We start from the raw sequence: 21,357 nt of genomic DNA, 5'->3' as shown, positions 1-21,357 counted from the left end.
GGACCTCGTGTGTGGGAAGCTGACGCTCCATCACTGAGCCGCATCAGCTCCCCTGAGGTGGCTTTTTTGTTTGCTTGCTTGTTGTTTTCTTGTTTTGGTTTGTTTTTAGGCAGGCACCAGGGACTGAACCCGGGACCTCCCATGTGGCAAGCGGGCGCTCAGCCGTTTGAGCCACATCCGCTCCCCTCTCTATTTTCTTTGGTGAAGTTTTTTTTCAAGTATTTTGTCTGTTTTTTTTTTTAGCTCTTATTGCTGAATTGAGAGAGTTATTTATCCTGGAAACAGGTCCTTTATCAGATTTGTGTATATTTTTCTTCCAGCCTGTGGCTTGTCTTTTCATTTTCTTAATATCTTTTGAAGACCAGAAGTTTTAAAATTTAACTTTGGTAAAGTCCAATTTATCCTTTTTTTTTTACAGCTCTTGCTTTTGGTGTCATATCTAAGAAGTCTTCGTCTAGTCTAAGGTTGCAGAGGTTTTCTATGTTTTCTTTTAGAAGTTTTATAGTTCTAGGTTGTACATTTAGATCTTTGATCCATTTTGAGTTGATTGTAATGTGGTGGAAGATGCAGATTGCGTTTTTTGGTGGGCTTTGTTTTTTCTTGGGGGGGAGGATGTAGAATCGTTCCAGGACCATTTGCCGTTTGTTGAAATGTTCATTATCGTGTTAATGCCATTAATACTCCATTAGAACTTGGGCATGAAGTTCTAAGTTCACGTGACCCGGGCATACAAAAATAAAAAGAGGAAGCTGGCCAGGCTTTCCTAGATCCAGACTGTTAACTTTACACCAGCGTTTCCTTTGGCTGCGCTAATCCCATGCGTTCTGTTAAAGGTCTCAAGTTCCCACCACGATTGGATAGGACCCCCAGATAAATATTCAAACCTTCGACCTGTGCAGTTTTACATCCCTGAGAATGAATCGCCACTGGAACGGAAGCTGAGAGAGCTGAGACAAGAAACGCAAGAATGGAATCAACGATTCTGGACAAACCAGAATTTGACTTTCAGTAAGGTAGGTTTAGCGTGTAGATTGGAATGTGAAATATTACTTGGCCACTTGGGGGTGCTACATCTTTAGTATTTGCTCTGTGTGTGGTGTGTGTACATTCAATTTTTGAAACTAATGTGTAGCTATCTAAGAAATATTGGTCATTCATAGAATCACAGACCTTGATGCTTGCAAGAAAGTAACATGACATCTGCAATTGTAATGTTAAAAACAGGCCGAGCTGGAACTGCCCATCTTGTCCAGAGTTAGTTTTACGTGTGTATATTTATACTTATAAAAATATGGGCTTATATGATGTGTTGCCGTTCTTCCTGAGAATTCCAAATTCTTAACTGTATGCATAATTAAAATAAAGTATATGAGAAAGAAGTATACGTATTCCAACCCAGAAGAAAAACACGTAAATTTTTTGTTGGTCTGTTTGGGTGGGCTAAGTCATGTGGAGTCTGTTTATTCTATTCTGGGATTTATAAACAAATACTGGCTCCTAAAGTTTATTGAACACTTGGTTTATAAATCCTATCTCAAGCGTGAAACTTTTAACCAAATCCAAGTGGTTAGAGAGGCTGTGCGATGGGTCACTTCTCACCTAGGGGCCACCAGGCCAGGGTGGGCTGTGTTCTAGCTGAAGAGACGTGGGAAGAAGGAGAGCGAGTTCTCACAGTCCTCTGTTTTAGGAAAAAGAAGAATTCATTCACTCGAGACTAAAGGCCAGAGGCCTGGGCGGGAGCGCTGGATCAGGTTGGTGCCTTCGCTCGTTTGCTGTGAGCACTGTTTGCCTGAGCAGGTGCATGAGATGGTGAGAAGGAGAGGAGCTGAGGGAAGGGGAGAGAGTTCGGGGCAGGGGCTCCTTTGGGGTGGGCCGCCTCCTCCGATGCTGCGATTTCCAAGTTTGCCTTCGGGGGCCTCTGCCTTCGCTCACCCCTCACCGTGGGCCCCCAAGCCTGGGGTGATGGCTGCCTCGCTGGGGTGGGGCGCCCTCCCGATTGCCCTGGCTCATGCTGACTGCTGACCTCGCCTGGACCTGCAGGCGTCTGCCAGAGGACCTGCAGCCCTGCCCCCCCTCGCCCCCCCACACCTTGCGCCTTCCCTGGGTTCCTGGCCTCAGTTCCTGTCCCACCCGCCACCGAAGCAGGCACCGGGGAGTCAGCCTGGGAGCCTTTTCCCTCACCCTTGTCTCACTTCCAGGGTCACCTCCTCAGGGCTTGTCAGCACTTGTGCTCCTGATGTTGCTTTAGCTCAGGGCCCTGCTAATTCTCCCGGCCTTCTGCAGGGCCTTCCTCACTGGATACTAGCCATCACTCTTCTTTCTTTTTAAAGATTTACTTTTATTAATTTCTCTCTCCCTGCCCCCCAGTTGTCTGCACTCTGTGTCCATTCACTGTGTGTTCTTCTCTGTCTGCTTGTATTCTTGTCAGCCACCCAGGAATTTGTCCCTTTTTGTTGTGTCATCTTGCTGTGTCAGCTCTCCGTGTGTGCGGCACCATTCCTGGGCAGGCTGCGCTTTCTTTTGCGCTGGGTGGCTCTCCTTATGGGGCGCACTCCTTGTGCGTGGGGCTCCCTACACGGGGGACACCCCTGCGTTGCACGGCACTCCTTGCACACATCTGCACTGCGCGTGGCCTAGCCTCCACTCTTGAGGTCAGCGATCAGCAGTCATTTTATGTCGAGGTCCAGATAGTAAATAGGCCGGCCTCAGAGGGCCTCAGAGGGCCATGTCGTGCCTTCCACTCTTCCACTCCGTCCTCATCGTGCAGAAGACCAGAGAAGACACATAAGCAAATGGCTTTCCTGTGGTCCAGGGAAACTTTGTTTATGTGATGAGGCTTGTTGACCAGGCTTTTTTTTTTTTAACAAATCAATTTTATTGATATATATTAATATACAGTTCTTCCAAAGTATATATATGATCAATGGTATTTGATGTAATCACATAGTTTTACATTCATCACTCCAACCATTATTATTTTCATTAATAATAATAATAAAAAACAGAAGTTCTCCACCTCTCGATCTCTCTGTGCTTCCCCTGCTGTGACCAGGCTTTAGGTCTGTTCTGTGCATGGGGTCAGACTTGGAGAGCCTCCAGTGGCCGCGTAGCTCAGGGTCTCGAGCAGGTCCCCATGGCTGTGGAATGAAAGCCGCGCTGCTCAGCCTGGCACAAAGGCCGTGTGAGCCTGCCCGAGCCTGGCTCGCCGCCCACACCGGGGGACCAGCCTGCGTCTAGCTCCCTCTGCTGCCATGCTGTCGTTTGTTTTGGACGGAAGGTGTGGTGCTCACAATAGCCTTTAGCGTCCCCTCCTGGTGTTGGCGGAGGCCTGAGTGGCCTTGCACAGCGTCAGGGCGTCCTGAGGGAAGGCCCCACACTGGCCCGGCGAGCCAGGGCTGTCGCGGGCTTGAGCAGCCCCAGGCGCCTGTTGATCGCAGCCTTGCTGGGCTCCCTTAGAGTAGAGGGCTGGGGCGGACAGGCGGCCCCCGCGGCAGAGCACACGCGTCCTGTGCTCAGCCGCACGGACCCCCGGGGAACGGGGCAAGTGGGAGGGTTGGTGCAGGTGTCCTCTCCATTTCCCACGTGCCTTGCGGAGGTGGGTGCTGTTATTTTTACCATCTTACAGGTGAGGAACCCGAGGCTGCCAAAGGGCAAGGTGCTTCACCAAATCAAATAGCCCCAGAGCCTTTCCCGGGGAGCCTGCTTCCAGGCTGCTGTCCTTGCCCCTCCACCACGGCTCTCGGCTCCTCCCGCTGGCCTGGCCTCCACCCGCCTGTGCCTCCCTTCTGCATGCTGGACCCAGTGCCCTGGGCTGGCCAGTGCCGCGGACGCGCTTTGTCTCGCTGGCAGAGTTACTCTCAAGGTGATCGCCAAGGCCCTGTTGATGCGTTGCTCAGTCTTGAAAGGCTGGCACTAAATCTGGTTGATTGGCTTAAAAACTCTGTCTTGATTTTGGAATTAATTTGGTAGTAAAACAAGAAAGAATGCATTGAGGAAAAGAAGATCGAGGGAAACGGACTTGGCCCAGTGCTTAGGATGTCCGCCTACCACATGGGAGGTCCGCCGTTCAAACCCCGGGCCTCCTTGACCCGTGTGGAGCTGGCCCATGCGCAGTGCTGATGCACACAAGGAGTGCCGTGCCACACAGGGGTGTCCCCTGCGTAGGGGAGCCCCACGCACAAGGAGTGCGCCCCATAAGGAGAGCCGCCCAGCGCGAAAGAAAGTGCAGCCTGCCCAGGAATGGCGCCACCCACACTTCCCGTGCCGCTGACGACAACAGAAGTGGACAAAGAAACAAGACGCAGCAAATAGACACAGAGAACAGACAACCGGGGGAGGAGGGGAATTAAATAAATAAATAAATCTTCAAAAAAAAAGAAGAAGAAGATCGAGGCAGGATCGGCTCTGTCGGCTGTTTAAACGCCTGCAAGCCTGCGGCGACTGAAGTGGGGAGGACAGGCATGCGATCCCGGCGGCCTGGACCACAGGCAGCATGTCACGAACCTGAGGGAAGGGGTGCTTTTAATAAACGGTGTCGGGAATAAGTAATTACTGTGCCTTTCCCCAACCCAGACTGAGCTTCATTCCCTCTACAGTATATGAATACATTCCAGATGGACAAACAGTTAATGATTAAACATCAGTTATTCATGAGTTGAAAGGTTAAATCCTAGCTCCTAGTTGTGGAAGGGCCAGCAGAGCACAGCTGGTTGTCCGTCACCTGGAGGGATAATACTTTGCTAAGCCTGACAGTCAAGGTAAGGTCAAGAACATAAGACTGGAAGCATCCTGTAATAGTGAGGCTCCTTCGTGCCCAGCTTTCTGAAAACAGAGATTTCTGAGCAGATGCGGAGGTGGCCCAAGCCCGGGGGCCGGAGAGAGCCAGCGCCCTGCAAGGCCCGGGCGCAGCAGCGTCCCTGCAGCCATCGCAGGACAGCATCTTCCTCCTCTTGTTACGCAGCTGCTTCAGTTTTCTCTTGCTGGTTTCAGGCTTTCGCTGCCTCCCAAGAGCAAAGAAGGTGCCGGCCTGAGACTCACCTCTTTTCCCGATCGATTCCCAGTGGGGGCCGAGCCGTTGGGGGGTGCCCCCGGGTCAGCAGCAGTGGAGGGGGGCGCGCGGCTGCTGCCATGGAGACATGGGGAGGAGGTGGCAGGATAGGCCTATGCGGAGGCCTGGGCAGACAAAGAGACGAAGGGACCTGTGTCCGGGAAACAAGGAAACCAATGACGACCAGCAGGTTGGCCAATGTGGTGGCGGCGAGCTGGACCCCAGGAACAGTCCGGCGGGTCTGTAGGCGTGGTAGACGTGACAACACCGAGGAGTGGCGCAGCCGCAGAGGGCGAGCGGTTCACACTCCCTCTGGTGGTGCCGTGCGTCTGGACAGAGCCGCAGCTGCCCAGGGGCGGCAGCCCAGCATCCCCAGTAGAGGGTGGGTGAACGGGACACGCTTCAGGAGACAGTGGAGCGGCTTGGCCGGGAGAGGGAACGACATTTGGACGCGGGCCGTGTGCGTGCAGCCCCAGGCCCGCTGTGCTGTGGCCTGGATGTGGTCGGTCAGCGTGAGCCGGCACAGGAGAGAAACCCGGCGCTGGTCACCAGGTGCCTGGCGGGGTGGGCACGCATCGGTGTCCAAGGGGACAGAGTTCCCCTGTTGGCGGTGATGGAAGGTTTCGGCAGTGGGTGGTTGTCTTGCTTTGAGTCTTTTGTGGACCCAGAGCACAGTGTCCGTAGCTAACCCCTTCTTGTGCATGTGAGACCTTGGTCAGATGCAGTTGAAGGAACTTCCGATAAGATCGCTGCGGTTCAGGGCCTCGGATTAGAATCCGGGGCAGGTGGGTCCTAATCCTCTTCCTGGAGTCCTGTATAAACCTAGGAGAGGCCAGAGGAGGAGCTGCTGTTTTACCTGCTGTGTGAGAGGGGGCTCCAGGATCCAGTGCTGCAGAAAAAGAATCCAGAGCAAAGCCGCAGACGGAACAGTGGAGCAGGACTCGCTGCAGGCGGGGGCGGGCTGCGTGAGCCCGAAGGGACGCGAGCCTGTGAAGGCAGAGGCCCGGCCGTGCCTCCCCCCGTGGCTGGAGGCGATCGCCGGCAGCCGACCTTCGGCGAGGAGCGCCCCGACATGCCTGGACGGGGCATTTTCCCAGCCTCACAGCTGTAGCTTCTGCCCTCATCAGTCCCCACTATAGTAAAGCGTGTCGATGGAGGCACAACTTGGTGATGTAATGAACACCACTGAATGATATACTTGGAAGTGGGTAAATGGGAAATTCTAGGTTGTGTATAAGTTACCAGGAAAAATATACCACAGAACTATAACACAAGCGTGAACCCTCATGTAAACTGCGGACTTCAGTTAGTAATGCAGTTACAGTAATGTTCTTCCATCGCTCCCAACAAAGACACCGCACTAAAGCGAATGCTCCTAGTGAGAAACTGAGTGAGAGGAGGGGGATCTGGGAACTCTCCTGTCTGCGTGGTGTTTCCGTAAACCTACAGGCGCTCTAATAAAAGGGTAGCGGAGAAGAGGCAGCACCTTAGCTTCGGGGGTCGGCTCGGGGTGTGCGCAGACGGCGGGTGTGGAACGCCGGCCTGCTCGGGGCTAGCTGCGAGCACCGCGCGGAGCAGTACGGCGAGGCCTGGGCTGCTGCCGAGAACTCACTCCAGGGGAGGACGTCGGAAGAGCGTCGCTGTTTGCTCCTTGCAGCATTAGTGTCAACTGAGAAAAATGGGAAGAACCTGAGTACCCAGTATGGGGATATGATAGGGATGCGGTGGCCCTCGCGCTGTGTTCACTAGAATTTTCTGCCACAGTGTAGAAGAATTAGTGATTCGATTTCCCTTGAAAAAGCAGATCAAAATGTTGGTCTACCAGGATCTCCTGCTGCACGTCCCCCAGTTCTTCTCTCTGGGGGGGCTGGTGGGAGAGCCCCCCACGACCTTTACTGCTGAGCAGTTAGCACTGCGGGGACCTGCTCGGTGTTGGCGAAACGCCCCCTCGGTTTCAGTAAAGGTGTGAGGGGCTAGAGAGTTCTGCCTCTTTCTTTACTGAGTTTTGTGCTCACAATCAGTTGACAGCTGTGGAGTAGGAATTACTTGGTGAACATTGATGGTGCAGCGCCTTTGCCCAGCACTGGCCTGGAGGTGAAGACGGAGACCCTGCCTTGTGAGCCCTGTGCTGGGGGGCCCTGTGCCCCCAGAACCCTGTGCTGGGAGGGGGGCCCTGTGTGCCCAGAACCCTGTGCTGGGGGGGGGTCCCTGTGGCCTCCACTGCCCGCCTCCTGGCTCACCCTGAGTTCTTCTAGCACGGCTGGGGCAGGGGGCTCTGGGCAGCGCTCGGCTCTGCGCCTCTGGTCCTCAGGCACCTCCTTCAGAGGTGAGACAAGGAGGCTTGGTGGCCCCGTGGCTGGTTAGGGACGGAGGCCGCAAGGCAGTGGGGAGGAAGCCAAGTCAGTGCTCCCTGCAGCCTGTACCGCGCCCTCCTGGCTGGCCGGAAGGCCCCCTCATTGCCCGGAGGAGCTGAGACGGCAGGGCCGGAGCTGCCCGTGCCGAGGACGGAGGCCCCAGCCGGCTCACGGCCTGCCCTGCCCGCACCCTCCAGGCCCCACGGTCCCCGGCCTGTGCTGGCCTGTCCCGTTTTCCAACCCTGTGGGTCCTGCCTGTCCTTCAAGACCCCCGTTATCACCTCCCTTTCCCGCGCGGGCGGCTAGTCCCCCGTGGCCCCTCTGAGCACCTTCTCCGTGTGAGCTGAGAGTGAGTGGGGGCCGAGCAGACCTGGGCCTCTGACGTCCTAAAGCAGGGCGGGTGCTTGGCCAGGAACAGGTCAGGCCATGGCGTGATGAGAACAAGCAGCGAGCAGGGAGGAGAGCGCCGTGGGCGCGGCAGTGCCGCCGGAGGAGGCAGCCGGGCACTGGGCCTTCAGGCTGGTTCCGGGAGCGGCAGGACGGCCTGGGCTGAGGCGCAGCCACCCTGGAATGAAGACCAGCTTACCAAGCTCCTCCGGGCATCAGGCGCAGGGGGCCGTCCTCGGCGAGGGGCCAGCCACCTCAAGCGCGAGGCTGGTCCGCGTCACCCAAGCGTCTGTTCCATGTTGGTGCGCGCGAAGGGCTTGCCGAGCCCCTTCTCTGTGGCCTGGGGTCCACCCCCAAGCCCTGCCTCTGTCTCCCGGAAGCCTGCTGGAGGCGGAGCAGAGGCCGCTGGAAACTGCTTGGCAGGGAAGGAGGGGAGCGAGTTGGGAACACCTGGTGGGGCTGTGCAGGCCGGGCGGCGGGGGCTGCTTGTGTCCTTGAGCAGAGCGGATTAAGCAGGTACCCGCATGGCCTGGCCAGGTTCTCTGAGCGCGCGCGCGAGCGAGCCGGGGAGCGGGCGCCCCGTTGGCATCCCCACCGGTCGGTGAGCAGAGGGCAGGCTCCGTCCCGGGGCCGCAGGGCCCCACCAGCACTGTGGGCACGCGCAGTGTGCGCATGTTGCCCGGAGAGGGAATGGGCGGCCGGACCCTGCCCAGGGGTGGGTGGGCTCCTGAACCAGGATGCTCTCAGGTCAGGACCCCCTTCCCCTTCCCTTCCTCCCTCTCTTTCAAAACTGTGGAACCGTATAAAAAAAAAACTTGCCATTTTAACCATTTTTAAGTGTATAATTTGGTGGCATTAATCGCATTCACAGTGTTGTGCCACCATCAACTCTGTCCTCTCCCAGCACTTTGCGTCCCCCCAAACAGAGGCTGTGTCCACTACGCAGCAGCTCACCCAGGCCTGGTAACCTCTGCTCTGCTCTTTGTCTCCGTGAGTTTGCTTATCCTCAGTCTTGCATGTAGTGGGATCATACAGTACTTGTCGTTTTGTATCTGGCTTATTTCACTGACATTTTCGAGGTTCACCCACATCATAGCATGTGCCAGCATGTTTCCTCTTTTTATGGATGACCACGTTTTGTTGGTCCATCGACAGTGGGATGGTTCCCTGCTTTGGGCTATTGAGAATCACACTGCTGTGAACGTGGGTGTGCAGGGATCTGCTTGGTCCCTGTTTTCTTTTGGGCATATACCTAAGAGTGTATTGCCAGGTATTTGGTAAATCAGTGTTTAACTTTTTGAGGAACTACCAAACTGTCCACAGCAGCTATACCATTTTTCCTTCCCACTAGCACTGTACAAAGGTTCCAGTTTCTCCATATCATCAATGCTTACTTTCTGAGTCCTTTTTACTGTTATTATGTTTTTCCTTCCCACGTCTCTTATTGCATCATCTTATTGCGTCAGCTCATCATGCCTGTCCATTAGGTCAGTTTGCTGTTTTCTTTAGGAAGCACTGGGAACCTCTGCTCCCTGCTTTGTTGTGTCTTGCATTATGTTTCTTTTCTTCTTGTGTCTCTTGTGTCAGCTTGCCACACCTGCCCATTGTGCCAGCTTGTTGTCTTCTTTAGGAGGCCCCGGGCTCTGAACCAGTGATCTCCCATGTGGTAGGAGGGGGCCCAGTCACCTGAGCTACATCTGCTTCCCTTTTATTCTTTTTGATACTACTATATATAGAATTGTTTTCTTAATTTCATTTTCAGATTATTCATTGCTAATGTATAAAAATACAATTTTTTTAAGGAGGTACTGGGGATTGAACCCAGGACCTTGTATATGGGAAGCTGGTGCTCAAACCACTGTGCTATACTTGCTCCCCTAATGGATTTTTGTGTATTGATATTGTATCCTGCAACCTTGTTGAACTTACTAATTAACTCTCATAGTTTTTTTGTGATTTCTTCCCCTAAGTCTTAATGTTTAAGCTGAAATTAACTTTCAGGTCAAAAACCAACACTGAATGCAGAGGAAATGGCTGAGTTTTACAAGGAATTTTTAAATAAAAATTTCCAGAAGCATATGTATTACAACAGGTAGGTGTTCTGCTTTTCTGTAAAAATTTGATTATCACACCCAGATTGGGTAGGATTATTTTCTTAACTGGAGTTAATGAAATTGGTGTTAATACAGAAGTAGCAGCTGTTGATTTTATTAGCTGACCGTTGATATCTGCATGGTCACTGGGTAGCTGTTGGCAGCCCTTGTGTGTGGGCAGTGGTCTCTAAGCAGCTCTGCCCACTGCAAGGACCCCGGCTCCCTGGAGGAAGGACTGGTGAGCCTGGCAGTTTGTCCTGAAAGCAAGGGGGCAGGCCCCCGGGGTCACACAAACCGACCTAGCAGCCTACTAGAGGGGCTCGTGGAGGCTGAAGAAAAAACAATTTGAGCCTCAAATGGAGAAATGCCACAAGGTATTGAAGTATGTCACATGCACAGACGTCCCTGTGTCATGGCGACACTGGCCTCAGTGCACAGAAGGGAAGGGCCGAGGAGAGCACATCCCCGGCCCCTCCTTCCGGCTGTGCAGAAGAGTGGCCGCTGCGGACAGCAGCGGGTTAGAAGGCCGGCGTTTTCGTAATGCAACACTGGCCCGTTTGCTCTAGGTAACAGCCCCCCCGGCTCTAAAACCATTAGGTCACAAGGCTGACGGGCATCTGTACAGTGGCTGGGTCTGACCGCCCGCCTGAACCCCTGGCCAGGCTCAATACCACAAAGGGGGCAGCTGGCAGTGTGCGCCTCTGGACGTGTCTCAGGAGGGAGTGGGTGGTGCCAAAAGGAGGAGGAATTACTTGGGTCTCCAGCAAAAAGGGGGGGGTGTGTGGAGCACGTTATAAAAAGGTAGCATGGAGAAGTGGGTGTGGCTCAAGCAGTTCGGCTCCTGCCTACCACACGGGAGGTTCCGGGTTCGGGTTCCCGTGCTTCCTGAAGAGGACAAGCAAGACAGTGAGCTGGCACACCCGCTGACACTGCAAGCTGCCGCAAGAGATACAAGAAGGGAAAACATAATGGGAGACACAACAAAGCAGGGAGTGGAGGTAGCTTGGGCGACTGGGTGCCTCCCTTCCAGCTGGGAGGTCCCAGGTTCAGTTCCCGGTGCCTCTTAGAAAGACCGCCAGCACACAACAAACAGACACAGCAAATGTAAACAATGAGGGGGTGGGGAGAAATAAAATACATCTTTAAAAAAAAAATGGTAGCATGAAGATACAACCAACCAAATCCAAAATACTGGAAATTCTACAAGGCAAATAATCCAGTTTCTTCAACAAATAAATAGAAATTTTTTAAAGGGGGGAGGATGTTATAGAGGAAAAGGGTTTTAATGCAATGTATAGACTTTGTTTGGATGCTAATTTTGACAATTGGCAAATTGATAGTTGGAAGAAACTGAACAATAAGTGTAGATTAGATTGTATTTATAGATTGCCTGTCATTTTACTTGCAGGGATGGTATTGGGGTTCTAGTGTGTGTTTTTGACAAGGTTTGGACTGTTTGCAGCTACGTGCTGACATGTTTACAGGTGGAATGGACTGAGGGGACTTTGAGATCTCCTGGAAAACAGCAGCTGGCTCCCCCGGCTGCAGGCTTGGGGCAAGGAGGAGGGCGGCGGGCGGCAGACCCTGGCGGGCGCGCAGGACGGCCCTGTGCTGGGAACGGCTCAGGGCGTCAGCAGAAGAGAGCAGTCAGCAGTGGCCCCTTCCCACCCCTCCCCCTGTCGAAGGCCCCCCGGCTGCCGAGGGAGCGGAGCTGTGTCCGCCCTCCGGGCCAGGTAAACCCCACTTCCTGGTACCGACTTCTGGGGATCTCTCCGCAGGAGGCCTCGGGCTCTCCTTAGAGCCGCCCCCCTTGCCTAGGTTCCAGCAGGGTCCACTGCGTGAGCTGGGACGGTCAAGTATCAGAACAGGACAACGCCACACCTGGCCACGCGTTTCACCAGGTCCCTAGCAAGGAAGCTGTCCCGGCTCTAGAATCAGACTTCTTGGGGTCAAAACCTAATCTAATATTCCCCTTACCATGAGGCTTGAGTAGCTTCTCTGGTGGACACAGCCTGGGGTTGAGTGTTAGGATTTAACGAGATAACACCCAGTGAGCGTGCCGTGCAGTGACCGCTGCTCTCTAAACGCGACTGTGGTTGCTAGAGCATCGCTGGTGCTCTGCGCATTGTGGTTACGTACACTTGTGCTGAAGCTGATTGATGAATAAACTGGGCATAGTTCTAACCCCCCCAAAACAGACATAACAGCAACAGAGTGGGGTGGTGCAGGCGAAATAAGTTCCAGAAGAGGGAAGCGGACTTGGCCCAGTGGTTAGGGTGTCCGCCTACCACATGGGAGGTCCGCGGTTCAAACCCCGGGCCTCCTTGACCCGTGTGGAGCTGGCCCGTGCGCAGTGCTGATGCGCGCAAGGAGTGTCGTGCCACGCAGGGGTGTCCCCCGCGTAGGGGAGCCCCACGCGCAAGGAGTGCGCCCCGTAAGGAGAGCCGCCCAGCGTGAAAGAAAGTGCAGCCTGTCCAGGAATGGCGCCGCACACACGGAGAGCTGACACAACAAGATGATGCAACCAAAAGAAACACAGATTCTGTGCCGCTGACGACAACAGAAGCGGACAAAGAAGATGCAGCAAAATAGACACAGAGAAGAGACAACCGGGGTGGGGGGGAAGGGGAGAGAAATAAATAAATAAATAAAGATACTATATTAAAAAAAAAAAAGTTCCAGAGGAGGCGGATAATGGTTGAAGCTGACTGTACTTTGACATGTGTGAAGGTGCCGTGGAAAAGCTTTACCCAGTCAAGTTACTAGCTCTTTGTAGCCCTTAGGTGTCGGACGTAAAGATTAGTCCTGAAGCTTCTGGACATTTCTAACACTGCCTTTTATTACTCCGGCCAGCTAAGTCGCTGGCCAAGCACCTGCCAGTTGTGAGCCTCTGGCTGCGGAGGTGAGCCCCAGCGTGGACTCCAAGGCCGGGCTCCATGCGCGCCGAGCAGCCTTCAGCCCCCAGCCCCTCCTGCCCTCAGCCCTCCCGCTCCCCCTGCTCCCTGCCTCCCCCCCCCACCCCCCGTTTCTCATGAATGAATCAGCTCGAGGTGTTGGCAGAGTCTGGCTTTTGCGTCAGAGCCTAAGAACGCTGAACGAATCCCAACAGGATGCCCTTTCCTTTTCTGGGCGCCTTTCCCTAGGGCCCTGCTTCTCATTTACAGCCTCCTTAAGTGGAGAGAAACGGGAATTCTGTCCATCCACGCAAAGGCTTCAGGAAGCAAGCTTTTTGTTCTTACTTCTTCTGAGCCTTGTGTACGCTCTCCATCTGCTCTGAGCTCCAGTAAAGTCTGTGTGGAGAAACTCCACTCTGGCGCGTTCGCGCACTTGGCCGAGAAGTGCTGGCGCTCGCTGCGTTCTGGCGTCGGGAGCTTCGCCTGAGCCGGGCGTGTGTGCGCTCAGGGGCGGCAGCTTCCCGGGCTTTGCCCCACCAAGTCGAAGCTGCCCACAGTGGGGTGAGCGAGTCCACGATGATGCGGGAACGCCGCCCTGCTGTTTAGAAAGCTCCGGAACTATTTCTTTAGAGGCAGAAATTACACAAGAGCTCAGATGATCCGAAAAATCATGGCTGTGGAACTTTCTGTTGTTGGCATTTGTGATGAATGAGCTTCTCACGGGGGTTCTTTTGCCATTTGCTGCTTATGCAAGTAGGGGCCAGTGTCAGCTACAGGGCCTGTCGTCCCCTCCCCTCCCCTCCCCTCCCTGGCCTTGCCCCACCCCCGGCCCTGCCCCCCCTCGCCCTGCCTCCTCCCTAAAATGTGAAAATGCAGCTTGACTGGGAGGCCCAGGACTTCCCAGGGTTGGGGGCTGAGGCGACCTCTCAGCCAGACGAAAGATTTTTTTAACGATTTATTTATTTTCCTTCCCCCTCCATTGTCTGCTCTCCGTGTCCATTCACTGTGTGTTTTTCTGCATCTTGTGTTGTCAGGCAGTGCTGGGAAACTGCCTCTCTTTTTTTTGTGGCATCATCTTGCTGCGTCAGCTCTCTGTGTGCAACTCCTGGCCGGGCTGTGCTTTTCTCACGGAGGGCGGCTTTCCTTGCAGGGCGCACTCCTTGCGCGTGGGGCACCCCTATGTGGGGGCGCCCCTGTGTGGCACGACGCTCCTTGATCAGCACTGCGCGCGGGCCAGCTCGCCACATGGGTCAGGAGGCCTGGGGTTTGAACCCTGGACCCGCCATCCTGGCGGATGCTCTATCAGTTGAGCCACATCCTCTTCCCTATGATGAAAGACTTTTAAGGAGCGCTCAGCTCCCAGGGTGGCAGGGAGAGGGGCAGGGCCGACCGTCGGCGCCAGAGGAAGCCTGGCCTCCGGGTCCAGCACCTCACGTGCCCTTTCCTCTCTCTTCCTCTTCCTCACACAACACCTAGAGACTGGTACAAGCGTAACTTTGCCATCACCTTCTTCATGGGGAAAGTGGCCCTGGAGAGGGTTTGGAAGAGGCTGGGGCTGAGCCGGGAGAAGACCAGGAGCTAGGAGCCCCTGCCGCCAGCACCCCAGCACCGTGGCCGCCCGGCCTGCTCCAGCTGCTCCCCGACGGCGCGGGCAGAACGTGCGTGAAGAGGGACTCGTCATCCGCATTGTTCTTCGTGACGGTTTTATTTCATGCCAAGAGCTTCGCTTGATGCTTGGTGTTTACTGTGTTTCTGGATTCCCAAATCACGAAGGGAATTAACAAGAGTTGTTTTCCTCTTCATTTCTCAACGTTTGAGATTTAAATTATTGGGGTCAGTATTACTTCGGGTCACAAATGCAAGTTAAATATGTCAGGCCCTTCTGACCCTAAAAAACGAGGTTGCCTTAAGATGCTTCTCGGTCACGGCCCTATTCAGAGTCAACGTCCTTGTGTGCTGGTAGTTGTTAGGTGTTTACAGAGCAGACGTTATCCCAGTGATGTGCTTTATGCCCTTTCCCCAGAAAACATGCCTGTATGATGAAATTCTAAATGCTTTCAGTGCTTCCATTTGTAAAATAAAAGAGTCTCTTTCCCCCTCTCTGTGTCGGGTGGTGTGTATGTCCGTGCTGAATTGCTCGTATTCACTCCAGGAAAGAGGAGCCCGGGTGGGGCGGCCTGGCTTTGAATCCTGGGGCCCTGTGGAGTGGGCTCGGCCGCGGTGGGCCCTGGGCGGGGGCTGGACCCCGGCTGCTCCCCGCAGGTGGGTGCAGCTGCACCTCGTGGAGAAGAAGGGGCCCGAGAGACCTCCTGGGGGAAGGTGGGCTCCCGGCAGGCCCAGAGCTGCGGAGGGGGCGGAGAGGTTGGGGGCGGGGGTGGGAGAGGAGGGCCTGCGCCCCCCTGCTCACCTCCTGCGCAAGGACCACCCTCCTCAGTGGGGCCCTGCCACCCACCCGCCCGCGCAGGAACCGCCCCAAGGCAGAGCTGCGAGGGGCTCCCCGCCTCGGTCCGGCTTCTGGAAGCTTCCTGCAGCCGCTGTCCCGGCCCCTCGCTCAGGTCGCGCGGCCCGGAGGAGCAAGGAGGCAGGACGGGTGCAGGGCCCTCGGCTGTTCCGCGCCTCTGCCAGGAGCGTTTTAGCCCGAACTAGTGAGGGCTGCCGCGGAGGAGAGGCCCCTCGGTCAGCAGAGACCCCGCGCCCGGCCTGGAGGGCGAGAGAGCCGCGCATCCTTCCTGTAACAATACGGGGAGGGAGGGCCCCGCCAGTCCCTGCCGGGCTGCCTGGACCGACGCCGGCTCCGGCATCTCCGGGGCTCCTTGGTGGCTCAGGACGTCACTCCTGGCCAGCATGTGGGGTGCCCGCCGGCAGTGCCCCCGCTCCACTCCGTCGTATTGCGTGCTGGCTGCGGGGTGGGAGGGGACACGAGTGCCGCGGTCAGCCGGGCTGCCCCGAGTCCCGCCTCTGCGAGGGCAGGGGCGTGGCCTCCCACCCCACTCGGGCTGCCCCCACACAAGCTCCCCGGAGCTTCCGGGTGCTAGTGAAGGGCCTTGTCCAGCTGCCCCCCGTCCCCTCCGCCCCGTCTGGACGGGCTGCCCAGGAGGCTGAGCGGCCATGGCCCGGAGGTGACATAGCCCGCGGGTGCGGTCCAGAGCCAGCCCGGCCACCCCCGGCCTCGGTGCCGCTGAACCCGGGGACCCTGACCCCTCCCGGGGGGCCTGGTGTGGGGGAGGCGCGGCAGGGGCGTGAGGGCTGTGGGGCCCACGCTCGCTTGTCCACGGGCTCATCAGATGCTCGTGGGCATCTCCACGCCAGGCCGTTGTGGGCGTGGGGATCGAGCGGGGGTGGGATGGATGGACGGACACCCGGCCCTTGGGGGCTGCAGCGGGACCAGCACGTGTCCTCGGCCAGACCCTGCCCAGCCCCCCGGCCGCTACCCCTGCCGACAGCCTTCCGTCCTGCCCACATGGGGCCGCCCCAGCTGCGTCTGTTCTCCATCCGCTCGTGATGGCCAGTCGTCCAGTGGAAGTGAGTGGAGGCGGGCGCGGTGGGCGCGGCGGCAGGGGCTCGGGGGGGGGGCTACATCTAGGGAGCGGTGCCTGACAGCACCATCTCGCCCCACCCCAAGCGCACCCTGTACCCCAAAGCCCGGGGGACAATTTGCCCTGGGAAGAGCCTCAGCTTGGCACCCGGGGAGGAGAGGACCGCAGAGCCGTGGCTGTCATCTGCGCGCCCCTGCCCAGCGCCCGCCTGCCTGGGCCGAGCAGCAGTGGCCGCGGGCGCCGCTGGCTGGGGTGCTGGGAGAGGCCGGCCGGGCGCCCGGGAAGCGGGATCTGGGCCAACGGGGGCTCAGGCAGCCTCCCGCACGTCCTCGGCGCCTCCCATGTCGGCCTGGCACAGGCCTGGCCCGCGCGACGTCCATGATGACGGGGCCACACGTCCAGGCAGCCGCTGCCAGCCCAGTGTCCTGCTCCAGGGCCAGACCCCCCCCAGTGGTCACCGCGGCCACGACTGCCCAGTCTGGAAGGCGGCCTCTGCGCGGCAGGCCTGCCCGGTTCCCCACCGTGCACACGCATGCACACACACGCACCCAGGCTCACCCTGCCAGCGCACAAATGTGTCGGGTGAACGTGGCCGGCCCCTCACCCTTGACCCAGAGCACAGTCAGCACGGGAGCAGGGTGCTGTCTGCCTGAAACGAGGCGGGCATCCTCCCTGCAGCCCTTGGGGGGCCCTGGGGACCCTTCTCTGGGCCCAGCCCCCTACCTCCAGCACACCGCTCCGGCCACGCTCCTGTGGGCAGCTGGGGTTTGGAATTCTGCCTCTGCCCCCTGGACCTGGGTGGGTGCCGCGAAGGAGAGCAGAGGCTGCAGGCCCAGACGAGTACACCCTCTTCCCAGGCTGTCCTGGACCCTGGGCTAGACTCGCTGCTGCCCGCCTGGAGGCGTCACTCGTTCGTTCATTCATTCACCCGACAGGTCTGCATAGCCCATGTCAGGTCAGACCCTGCAACGGGCCAGGGGCTCACCAGTGAGCAGAGCGACTACATCCTGTGCATAACGTACCTCCGCGAGGCAGCAGGTGTCCCCTGAACAAGTAAGGTACATCCAGCACTGAGAGGCCCAGCTGTAGGCAGAGCAAGGGTGGCGGCTCGGGCGGGTGGCAGTGCCCTCGAGAGCCAGGCCAGGGAGGGCGCCCGCCACCAGGGCGCGAGCGTTGCAGGCAGAGGGCACGGTGATGTCTGCCAGGACAAGCCGAGGACAGCGGCTTCTCTGTGGACACTTTGTCCGCCCCATCTGTCTGAGGACGGCAGCATTTCTTCCTGAAGACGAGGGCTGGAGCGGTGGCCCTGGGAGCAGGCTGACTGCCGTGGGTGGTTGGGTCCCCCCAAAAGACGTGCCCCCATCCTCACCCCTGGAACAGCATTGGCCTCACTTGGAAACAGGGTCTTTGCAAATGTGATAGTTATGGATGGCTTTAGGGTGGGCTTGCAATCCAATGACCAGTGACGTGAAGGGGAGAGGGAGCTTTGACACCCTGGGGAGAAGGCTGTGGGAAGGTGAGGCAGAGAGAGGCTAACGTGGTGCAGCTGCAAGCCACGGAGCGCTGCGGAGCTGGAGAGGGGCATGGACGGATTCCCACCCTGCCGGAGCTCCTGCAGGAGCCTGCGCTGCTGACACCTTGGCTTGGGCCTTCGGGCCTCCAGCAACCGACAGCTGTAGTTTTAAGCCCCCTGTGTGGTCGTTTGTCACAGCAGTTCTAGAGCGAACGAGAGCTGGCCAGGAGGACGGGCTCCTCAGCACTTTGGAACAAGACTGGGTCGATGTGCAGTCCCGGAAAAGGAGAACCGTTTTGAGTCTGATGGCCCCACAGGGCCTGCGTGTTCAGCAGATTCTAGAAGGAATCAATAGCTGAAAAATTCCAGATGCCCTGCTGACCCGAGTTCCCAGAGCTGAGAAGGTACAAAAAACTTTAGTCTTGTTCGCAGAGGCAGAGCCGGTACTCATCCTGGGGCCCAAGGACTGTTTGTTTTGTTTTTTAACATTTATTTTATTTCTCCCCTCCCCCCGGTTTTGTGCTTGCCCTCCCCTCACTGTTTTGCGCTCTCTGTCTGCTCTCTGTATTTGTTCATTGTGTTGCTCATCTTCTCTTTTTTTTTTTAGGAGGCACTGAACTAAACCCTGGACCTCCCATGTTGGCTTGAGCCACCTCTGCTCCTGCTTGTTGTTGTATTTCCTTGTGGTTATTCCTCTTTGTGTCTTTCGTTGCGTCAGCTCACTGTGCTAACCCCATCGTGTCAGCTCGCCTCTTGCTCATCTTCCTTAGGACACACCAGGAACTGAACCTGGGACCTCCCATTTGGTAGGCGAGAGCTCAGTTGCTTGAGCTACATCCACGTCCCCATCATAGATTTTTTTTTTTAAGATTATTTATTCCTCCCCACCCCCTTTGGTGTTCACACTTGCTATGTCTGTTCATCTTCCGTTTCTTTTTAGGAGGCACCAGGAGCCGAACCCAGGACCTCTGATGCGGGAGGGAGGTGCCTAATCGCTTGAGCCACCTCTGCTCCCTGCTTTGTTGTGCCTCTCATTGTCTTTCCTCCCCATGCCGCTTGTTGCGTCGTCTTGTTGCATCAGCTCGCTGTGCCTGCCCGTTGTGCCAGCTCGCTGTCTTCTTTAGGAGGCCCTGGGATCTGAACCAGTGACCTCCCATGCGGTAGGAGGAGCCCAGTTGCCTGAGCCACATGCGCTTCCCTCAGGTGATTTTTGATACCACACCAAAGCAGTTCAATGGGGAACCCAAGTCTCTCTAATGAATAGTAATGGAACAGTTGTATATTTATATTTAAAATAAATAAGCCTAGACCTCTACCTTAGATGGAACACAAAAATTAATTTTTTAAATTTTAGTAAAAGCTACATACAACTCGGGCTTCTAGAAGAAAACACAGGAGAATATCTTCATGACTTGGGAGTAGGCAAGGGTTCCTCAGGTAGGACACAGACGACAATAGCCCTAAATGAAAAACTTGAAAATTAAAAACTGACCATTGAAATATCTTTGAAAAAATAGACAAGCTACAGGCTGGAAGAAAATATTCACAAAACATATCTGACAAAGGACTGCTGTCCAGGATATATAAAGACCTGCTACAGTTCAGTAATAAAAAAGACAACCAAATAAAGAAAAGGGAGCAAAGGATTTGAACAAAGATTTCACAGAGATCTAAAATGGCTAATAAGTACATGAAAAGATTCTCAACATCATTAGTCATCGAGGAAATGCAAACAAAAACTGCAAAGAGATACATCGAAGAAAGATCTGGAAGTTTCTTAAAAACATACAGCTACTCCATGACCCACCAATTCCACACCTGTATATTTACCCATGAGAAATGAAAAAAAAAAAAATCCCCAAAAAGACTTGTATGAGAAACTTCAGTTCAGCTTTATTCACATTAATCTAAATGGAAACAGGTTTCCAAAAGGAGAATGGCAAACACACATGGAGCAAAACAGGTAAATCTTCAAAATATTAGTTGCTACAAAAAGTAAATACTATACATTTCCATTTATATAAAGTGCTGGAATAGGAAAACTCAGCTATGGTAAAAATCAATCAGCAGATCAATAAAACAAAAACCCAAAACAGTGGTAGCCAGGGGTGGTGGAATTCCCCAGGAAGGGGCTGAGGGAACTTTCTGGGCTGATGGAAACATTTGTGTCTTCGTGGGGGCTTCAGTTCCAAAGGTATGTTTATCAAAACTCCCCAAATGGTACCCTGGAGACTTGTACATTTCACTATGTGTAAATTTCCCAAAAAATAACCCCAAACAAATACAGAACTCTAGTGATCATCATCTTTTTTTTTTTTTTTTTTTTTTAATTTTTTAATTTTTTATTGACTTTGTAATAATATTACATTAAAAATATATATGTGAGGTCCCATTCAACCCCACCCCCCCACCCCCCCTCTCCTCCCCCCCAACAACACTCGTTCCCATCATCATGACACATCCATTGGATTTGGTAAGTACATCTTTGGGCACCTCTGCACCTCATAGACATTGGTTCACATCATGGCCCATACTCTCCTCTATTCCATCAAGTGGGCCCTGTGAGGATTTACAATGTCCGGTGATTACCTCTGAAGCACCATCCAGGGCAGCTCCATGTCCCGAAGACGCCTCCACCTCTCATCTCTTCCTGCCTTTCCCCATACCCTTTGTCCATTATGTCCACTTTTCCCAATCCAATGCCACCTCTTCTATGTGGACATTGGATTGGTTGTGTCCATTGCACCTCTATGTCAAGAGGAGGCTCAGATTCCACCTGGATGCTGGATGCAATCCTCCCATTTTCAGTTGTAATCACTCTAGGCTCCATGGTGTGGTGGTTGTCCTTCTTCAACTCCATCTTAGCTGAGTGTGGTAAGTCCAATAAATCAGATTGTAGGTGCTGGAGTCTGTTGAGGCTCAGGATCTAGCTAAGTGATCATCATCTTGAAGTGTTTAGAAGGAAGTATCCTGATAACTACAGCTTACTTTGAAGTTAAAAAAAAAAAAAGATGACTTGATGGACAGAGGGATGGAGAGATATGTGATAAAGCAAAAAGGGCAAAGGTTAATTATAAAAAGATTTTAAAAGATTCTTATACACCAGTGTTCATCATAGCCTTGTTCACAATAACCCAAAGTGGGGAAACGGACTTGGCCCAGTGGTTAGGGTGTCCGTCTACCACATGGGAGGTCCGCGGTTCAAACCCCGGGCCTCCTTGACCCGTGTGGAGCTGGCCCATGCACAGTGCTGATGCGCGCAAGGAGTGCCGTGCCACGCAGGGGTGTCCCCCGCGTAGGGGAGCCCCACGCGCAAGGAGTGTGCCCCATAAGGAGAGCCGCCCAGCGCGAAAGAAAGTGCAGCCTGCCCAGGAATGGCGCCGCCCACACTTCCCGTGCCACTGATGACAACAGAAGCAGACAAAGAAACAAGACGCAGCAAATAGACACAGAGAACAGACAACCGGGGGATGGGGGGGGGTGGGAAGAACTAAATAAATAAATCTTTAAAAAAAAAAAACAAACAAAACAAT

General features: G+C 55.0%; 1 protein-coding gene across 4 annotated transcripts in view; it reads left to right on the top strand.

Annotated features, from left to right (window-relative positions):
* The window catches only part of COA8 (cytochrome c oxidase assembly factor 8), a 49,340-nt gene extending 34,463 nt beyond the window's left edge, over positions 1-14,877 (top strand). For all 4 annotated transcript variants that reach the window (XR_011648213.1, XR_011648215.1, XR_011648212.1 and 1 more), the window contains exons 2-5: positions 834-1,013; positions 1,688-1,751; positions 9,790-9,880; positions 14,252-14,877. Coding sequence is in view for 1 of the 4 variants with exons in the window: in XM_012527482.4 (XP_012382936.1) it covers positions 834-1,013; positions 1,688-1,751; positions 9,790-9,880; positions 14,252-14,357 (441 nt within the window). In the remaining 3 variants the exon portion in view is untranslated. The remainder of the gene's footprint in view (positions 1-833; positions 1,014-1,687; positions 1,752-9,789; positions 9,881-14,251) is intronic.
* The last annotated feature ends 6,480 nt before the right edge of the window (positions 14,878-21,357 follow it).

This window comes from Dasypus novemcinctus, chromosome 3 (assembly GCF_030445035.2).
Source record: "Dasypus novemcinctus isolate mDasNov1 chromosome 3, mDasNov1.1.hap2, whole genome shotgun sequence".
In the NCBI taxonomy this organism is placed as follows: domain Eukaryota; kingdom Metazoa; phylum Chordata; class Mammalia; order Cingulata; family Dasypodidae; genus Dasypus; species Dasypus novemcinctus.
The sequence above is the reverse complement of the archived record's forward strand: the minus strand, read 5'-3'. Positions and strand labels throughout refer to the sequence as shown.